Source organism: Bubalus kerabau, chromosome 6 (assembly GCF_029407905.1).
Source record: "Bubalus kerabau isolate K-KA32 ecotype Philippines breed swamp buffalo chromosome 6, PCC_UOA_SB_1v2, whole genome shotgun sequence".
NCBI classification, from domain to species: Eukaryota; Metazoa; Chordata; class Mammalia; order Artiodactyla; family Bovidae; genus Bubalus; species Bubalus kerabau.
Window position 1 is genome coordinate 70,204,168 of NC_073629.1, and position 8,346 is coordinate 70,212,513.

An 8,346-nucleotide genomic window follows, 5' to 3' on the forward strand; every position below is an offset into this window, starting at 1 on the left:
TGGACTATAAAGAAAGCTGAGTGCTGAAGAACTGATGACTTTGAACTGTGGTGTTGGAGAAGACTCTTTAGAGTCCCTTGGACTGCAAGGAGATCCAACCAGTCCATCCTAAAGGAAATTAGTCCTGAATATTCATTGGAAGGACTGATGCTGAAGCTGAAACTGCAATCCTTTTGCCACCTGATGGGAAGAACTGACTCATTTGAAAAGACCCGGATTCTGGGAAAGATTGAAGGTGGGAGGGAAAGGGGATGACAGAGGATGAGATGATTGGATGGCATTACTGACTTGATGGACATGAGTTTGAGTAACCTCCAGGAGTTGGTGATGAACAGGGAAGCCTGGAGTGCTGCGGTCCATGGAGTCACAAAACAGTCAGACACGACTGAATGACTAAAATGAACTGAACTGAATGTGTATGTTTGCTAGTCAGGAAACTCCCTGTCCCCAGAAATACTGGGATTTTATGGAGGCTTCCTCACATACATATGATCAGTCATAAACTCCATTTCCAGTCACTCTCCACTTTCTAGAGGATTGAGGGGAGAGCTAAAAATTCTTAACATCTTATCTTGACTTGATCTTTCTGGTGACCAGCCCTATCCAGGAGTCATCCAGGAGTCCATCTAGAGTCAACTCATTAAACAAAAGATGCTCCTAGTGCTCTTATCAGAGATTTACAAGGTTTTTAGGATCCCTGTGTCAGGGAAAGTTAGTTGCTCAGTCGTGTGAGACTCTTTGAGACTCCATGGACTGTAGCCTGCTAGACTCCTCTGTCCATGGGATTCTCCAGGCAAGAGTACTGGAGTGAGTAGCCATTCTCTTCTCTAAGGGGTCTTCCCAACCCCGGGATCGAACCTGGTCTCCTACATTGCAGGCAGATTCTTTACCATATGTGCCACACATATTAGAACAAGAGACGCTCCTAGTTTTCTTGTCATCTTGGAAATTGCAAATGTTTTAGGAACTCTGTGCCAGGAACCCAGTGAAAAATTGCTGTGTTCTATAGTGTATGCAACTTCACATAAACTGAAATTCGCTTTTTCAGAGTGGCCGTACCATCACACCCTTTAACAGCAATCTATCACTAATGCTTGTTTTCAGGTTTACTGTTTGTTTTTTTGCCAGGCTGGAGGGTATTGTTATTTAATTTTTGTTTTCTGGTATACTAGTAAGGTTGATCATGTTTTCCTTGTCCATTATAGATTTTCCTTCTCTGAATTGTCTATCCATCTGTTGGGTGACTTGGCTTTTTCTTATTGATTTGAAGAAACTTCTAAAATATTAAGGTATGAATATTTTTGTGATTACAAAATTTCAAATTTCTTTTAATATTATGAGATTTATCTTTTAACTTTATCACACCTTTTGACATGTAGAAGCTTATCGTTTTAATGTTGATCTCTCTTTTCTTCTATGGTATGTACCCCTTTTTGGGGTGATCATAATAAATCCTTTCCTAACTGGTGGCATTATAATATATCAGTTTCAGCAGGCTGAGGTGCATTCCTCAGATTTTCCTTCTGTGTTTTCAGTTAAGGTAGGCCACATAAAGAGATTCTTGTGAGAGATTTGGAGACTGAAGTGAAGCAACAGGCATTTTGTAGCTCAGACACTTCTATTGCATATCTGAAAGATCGCCTAATTGGCATGAAGCAGCAGTCAGGCTGTAACTGCTCTGCCTTTTCCTGAATCTTTCTTTAGTTGCTCTAACGCCTGGGCCGGATGTGTGTGTTTTATAAGCTTCATGAGGAAGAGCTCCAGTTTCTATAGGATACCTATATGTTTCTCGCTTCATGCTTATCTTGCCTTCCCAACTTTCTGCCCCACGGACTTAAAGCTCCAGCATCACATGGGAAGACGCAGCAGGCTCAGGGAAACTGGGTAACCAGCTCCCACAGTCACATAAAGTCAAATTCACATGACAAATCACAAACCATGTGTGCCTATATGATTGAAACTCTGACTGATACAGTATGTTTATGACATAAAGAAAGCCTCCTATAGCTTTTTGTAATAGCTATATTTTTCCCATTTAGGTATTTAGTGCATCTAAACTTTACCTTTTTGTGTGGTGTTGTACACAGACCAAAATAATATTTTTTTAAAATGTTGTTTATCTTTCCTTATTCCAGCAATTTCTCTGTCACAAATAAAATATCTATATGTCCACATCAACCTTTTAATTTATCCTCTTTCATTAGTCCACTTACATGTAGATGGCACACCATCAGAATCACTGCTGCCTCACAGTGAGTGTTAGATAAGCCTTATTTGATTCTTTCCTCCAAAATCATGTTGGTTATTTTGGCTCTCTATACTAACATAGGAATTTTAGTAGAAACTTGCCAAGTTTCACGAAAAAAAAAAAAAGGAATTTTGTCTGTAGTAACCCTTGCTATATAGATCAAATTAGGGAGAATTGCTTTATGTTCAAGACCTCCCATCTAAGGACATGATATATTGCTCTCCCTGCACTTAAAGTCAATAGTCTTTATTTTTAGAGCAGTTTTAGGTTTATAGAAAAATTGAGCAGAAAATAATGAATTTGTTACAGTTTATGTGCCAGTACTTACATAATATTAACTAAAGTCTGTAAATTACTTAGGGTTCACTCTGTGTTGTGTTTTCAGTGGGGTTTGACCCATATATAATGACATGAATTCACCATTACAGTATCATGCAGGGTAGTTTCACTGCATTAAAGATTCTCTGCATTCCACTTATTCATCCCTCCCTCCCAAACCCTGCCAACCACTGAGCTTTTTACTGTCTCTACAGCTTTGTCTTTTCCACAGCGTCATATATTTGAAATCATATGGTATATAGTCTTTTGAGATTGGCATCTTTCACTTAGCAATATGCATTTCAGTATCCTCCATGTATTTTCATGGCTTAAAAGTTCATTTCCTTTTATTACTGAATAATATTATGTTATATGCATGTATCAGAGTTTGTTTATCCATTCACTGTTGAACAATATCTTAACTGCTTCAGGTTGTGGCAATTATGAATAAAGCTGCTGTAAACCTACATGTTTAGGTTTTTGTGTAGATGTGAGTTTTCAACTCATTTGTATAAATACTAAGGAGCATGATTGCTGAATTGTATGTTAAGAATATGTTTAGTTTCATAAGAAACTGTCATGTGGTCTTCCACTGTGACTGTACAGTTTTGCATTCCTCCCAGCAATGAATGAGAATTCCTGTTGCTCCACCGACTCTGAGGTGGCTCAGTGGTAAAGAAACTGCCTGCCAGTGCAGGAGATGCTGGTTCAATCACTGGGTTGGGAAGATCCCCTGGAGGAGGAAATAGCAGCCCACTCCAATATTCTTGCCTGGAAAACCCCAGAGACAGAAGAGCCTGGCAGGCTATAGGCTATGTGGTTGCAGAGAGTTGGACACAACTGTGCAGTTGAGCTGGAGAAGGCAATGGCACCCCACTCCAGTACTCCTGCCTGGAAAATCCCAAGGACGGAGGAGCATGGTGGGCTGCAGTTCATGGGGTCGTGAAGAGTTGGACACGACTGAGCGACTTCATTTTCACTTTTCACTTTCATGCATTGGAGAAGGCAATGGCAACCCACTCCAGTGTTCTTGCCTGGAGAATCCCAGGGACGGGGAGCCTGGTGGGCTGCCATCTCTGGGATCACACAGAGTTGGACACAACTGAAGTGACTTAGCAGCAGCAGTGCAGCTGAGCACACACACACACTCTCTTGGAGCTGTGTTTTGGATTTTAGCCAGTTGGCATCTGGTCCCATCACTTCATGGCAAATAGATGGGTAAAAAATGGAAACAGTGAGAGACTATTTTTTTGGTCTCCAAAATTACTGCAGATGGTGACTATAGCCATGAAATTAAAAGACATTTTTCTCCTTGGAAGAAAAGCTATGACCAACCTAGACAGCATATTGAAAAGCAGAGACATTACTTTGTCAACAAAGGTTCGTCTAGTCAAGGCTATGGTTTTTCCAGTAGTCATGTATGGATGTGAGAGTTAGACTATCAAGAAAGCTGAGCGCCGAAGAATTGATTTTTTTTGAACTATGGTGTTGGAGAAGACTCTTGAGAGTCTCTTGGCCTGCAAGGAGATCCAACCAGTCAATCCTAAAGGAGATTAGTCCTGAATATTCATTGGAAGGACTGATGCTGAAGTGCATCAGCAATACTGCAATACTTTGGCCACCTGATGTGAAGAACTGACTCATTTAAAAAGACCCTGATGCTGGGAATGATTGAAGGCAGGAGGAAAAGGGGATGACAGAGGATAAGATGGTTGGATGACATCACCGACTCAGTGGACATGAGTTTGAGTAAGCTCCAGGAGTTGGTGATGGACAGGGAAGCCTAGTGTGCTGCAGTCCATTGGGTCACTAAGAGTCGGACACGACTGAGTGACTGAACTGAACTGAACTGAATATATGTATGCTGCTGCTAAGTCACTTCAGTTGTGTCTGACTCTGTGCGACCCCTTAAACAACAGCCCACCAGGCTCCCCCGTCCCTGGGATTCTCCAGGCAAGAATACTGGTGTGGGTTGCCATTGCCTTCTCTGGAATATATGTATAGTGGTATGTTATTAGTTAATTTGCAATTCCATGGTGATATATGATCTGAATTTTTTTGTGTGTATTCATTTGCCATCTGTATATCTTTGGTGAAGTGTCTGTTCATATCTTTTGCTCATATTTTAATTTGGTTATTTGTTTTTTTATCATTGAGATTTAAGAGTTCTTGTATATTTTGAATACTAGTTCTTTATCAGGTGTTTTGCAGAGATTTCCTACCAGTCTAGTACTTGTTTTCATTCTCTTAGTGTCTTTCATACAGTCAAGTTTTTAATTTTAATGAAGTCATGTTTGTCAATTATTTTTTTCATCAATCACGCTTTTGATGTTGTATTTAAAAAGTCATTAACAAATCTAAAGTCATCTGAATTTGATCCTATATTATCTTCTAAGAGTTTTATAGTTTTACATTTTGTATATATCTATGATCCATTTTGAGTAAACTTTTGTGAAAGATGTACAGTTTGTACCTACATTTATTTATTTTTTGCATGTTGATATTCAATTGTTTCAGGACCATTTGTTGAAAAGATTATGGTTTCTCATTGAATTGCCTTTGCTCCTCTTTTGGTCATTTCGAGGCTTTCTATTTTGCCCTACTGATTTACTTGTCTTTTCTTTTACCAATTACTCTACTGTCTTGATAACTGTAGCTTTCTAGTAAGTCTTAAAGTTGGGTATTATCAGTCCTCTGACTTTGTTCTTCTCTTGCAATATTTTGTTTATTTTGGGTCTTTTACCACTCCATATAAACTTTAAAATCAGTTGTCAGTATTTACAAAATAACTTGCTGTAATTTTTATTGGGATTGTATTGAGTTTACAGATCACATTGAGAAAAACTGTCATCTGGACAGTATTATGTCTTTCTATCCTTGTACAGGAAAGTCTCCATTTATTCAGATCTGTGATTTCTTTCATGAGAATTTTGTAGTTTTCCTGATATAGATCTTTTATATATTTTTTCAGATTTACATCTACATATTTCTTCTTTTTTGGGGACTAAGTTAATGGTATTGGTTTTAATATCAAAATCCAATTATTCCTTGCTGATATTTAAGAATGCAACTGACTTAAAAAAAATTTTTTTTTAATTGAAGTATAATTACTTTACAGAATTTTGTTGTTTTCTGTCAAACCTCAACATGAATCGGTCATAGGTATACATATGTCCCCTCCCTTTTGAACCTCCCTCCCATCTGCCTCCGCATCCCACACCTCTTGGTTGATACAGAGCTCCTGTTTGAGTTTCCTGAGCCATACAGCAAATTCCCATTGGTTATCTATTTTACATATGGTAATGTAAGTTTCCATGTTACTCTTTCCATACATCTCACCCTCTCCTCCCCTTAAGGGATCCCTGTCTCCTTAAGTCTATTCTCTATGTCTGTTTCTCCATTGCTGCTCTGTAAATAAATTCTTCAGAACCATTTTTCTAGATTCCGTATATGTGTATTAGAATATGATATTTCTCTTTCTCTTTCTGACTCACTTCGCTCTGTATAATAGGTTCTAGGTTTATTCACCTCATCAGAACTGATTCAAATGCATTCCTTTTTATGGCTGAGTAATATTCCATTGTGTATATGTAGCACAACTTCTTTATCCATTCATCTGCCGATGGACATCTAGGTTGTTTCCATGTTCTAGCTAAGCAACTCTGGTATTCTTGCCTGGAAAATCTCATGGACAGAGGAGCCTGGGGGCTATAGTCCATACGGTCGCAAAGAGTCAGGCACGACTAAAGCAACTTATCATTTACATATGTAAAGCTCAACATTCAGAAAACGAAGATCATGGCATCCGGTCCCATCACTTCATGGGAAATAGATGGGGAAACAGTGGAAACAGTGTCAGACTTTATTTTTTGGGGCTCCAAAATCACTGTGGATGGACTACAGCCATGAAATTAAAAGATGCTTATTTCTTAGAAGAAAAGTTATGACCTACCTAGGCAGCATATTGAAAAGCAGAGACATTACTTTGCCAACAAAGGTCCATCTAGTCAGGGCTATGGTTTTTCCAGTGGTCATGTATGGATGTGAGAGTTGGATTGTGAAGAAAGCTGAGCGCCGGAGAATTGATGCTTTTGAACTGTGGTGTTGGAGAAGACTCTTGAGAGTCCCTTGGACTGCAAGGAGATCCAACCAGTCCATTCTGAAGGAGATCAGCTGTGGGTGTTCTTTGGAGGGAATGATGCTAAAGCTGAAACTCCAGTACTTTGGCCATCTCATGCGAAGAGTTGACTCATTGGAAAAGACTCTGATGCTGGGAGGGATTGGGGGCAGGAGGAGAAGGGGACGACAGAGGATGAGATGGCTGGATGGCATCATGGACTCAGTGGACATGGGTTTGGGTAGACTCCAGGAGTTGGTGATGGACATGGAAGCCTGGCGTGCTGCAATTCATGGGATTGCAAAGAATTGGACACGACTGAGTGACTGAACTGAACTGAAAATGGTAGATGGTGACTGCAGCCATGAAATTAAAAGATGCTTATTCCTTGGAAGGAAAGTTATGACCAACCTAGATAGCATATTCAAAAGCAGAGACATTACTTTGCCAACAAAGGTTCGTCTAGTCAAGGCTATGGTTTTTCCTGTGGTCATGTACGGATGTGAGAGTTGGACTGTGAAGAAGGCTGAGCGCCGACGAATTGATGCTTTTGAACTGTGGTGTTGGAGAAGACTCTTGAGAGTCCCTTGGACTGCAAGGAGATCCAACCAGTCCATTCTGAAGGAGATCAGCCCTGGGATTTCTTTGGAAGGACTGATGTAAAGCTGAAACTCCAGTACTTTGGCCACCTCATGCAAAGAGTTGACTCACTGGAAAAGACTCTGATGCTGGGAGGGATTGGGGGCAGGAGAAGAAGGACGACAGAGGATGAGATGGCTGGATGTCATCACTGACTCGATGGACGTGAGTCTCAGTGAACTCCGGGAGTTGGTGATGGACAGGGAGGCCTGGCATACTGCAATTCATGGGGTCGCAAAGAGTCGGACATGACTGAGCAACGGATCTGATCTGATCTGAGTGACTGAACTGAACTGAACTGAAAATGGTATGGTGATATTGGATATACATTTCTCACTCCTGACTATTTTAGTTATTTCAAGCACAATTTAGAGCAAATAAATATATAAGAGCCAGGAGTTGCTGAGTTTGCATATGAAACTATTTCTCACTTAATCTCTCCTGGCTAAAAGCTCTGAAAGTAAGAAGTGAATTGTTGCCATTAGTACAGTAATTAAACAAAGATGCTGTGGAATCTGCTGGCTCTTCATCAGATTATCCAGAGGACCATAATTACTGCTTCACACAGGAAGTTTGAAAATAAGGTTCCAGAGAAAAAAAGGATGTTTCAGGAGGATAATGGAATTCCAGTGCATCTGAAGGGTGGGATAGCTGATGCCTCCCTGTATAGAGCCACCATGATTCTTACAGTTGGTGGAATGGCATATGCCATACATCAACTGGTTGTGACTTCATTTCCCAATAAGCAGGATTGATTCACTTTATCCTTCCAGCAATCAGTTGGTTCTGTTTCATGCAGCTCTCTGTGGACTGATAAATAGCTAGGTTCTTGGGGATCAGTATTTATTGACTTGTACTAACTGCCACCAATAAAGCAGTCTTTACCATAAAAAAGAAAAGAAATGGTCTTAGGACAAAGGTCAAATTCAGGCAACTACCAGTAAATTTCAGGGTAAAAACCAGATCAAGGGTGTAGCTACAGGACCCTTGTTTAAACCTAAGAAAGAATAAAAATGATGCCTCA

At 40.0% G+C, this 8,346-nt stretch overlaps 1 protein-coding gene across 1 annotated transcript; it reads left to right on the forward strand.

Annotated features, from left to right (window-relative positions):
• The first annotated feature begins 7,825 nt into the window (after positions 1-7,825).
• LOC129656189 (cytochrome c oxidase subunit 7A2, mitochondrial-like) lies at positions 7,826-8,077 on the forward strand. Its single transcript, XM_055586922.1, has one exon. The coding sequence runs from the start codon at positions 7,826-7,828 to the stop codon at positions 8,075-8,077; it is 252 nt and encodes an 83-aa protein (XP_055442897.1).
• Positions 8,078-8,346: the final 269 nt, after the last annotated feature.

Bases quoted from the DNA above. Each gene is read 5' to 3' on its own strand.
- LOC129656189 (XM_055586922.1), top strand. From the start codon at position 7,826: ATGCTGTGGAATCTGCTGGCTCTTCATCAGATTATCCAGAGGACCATA.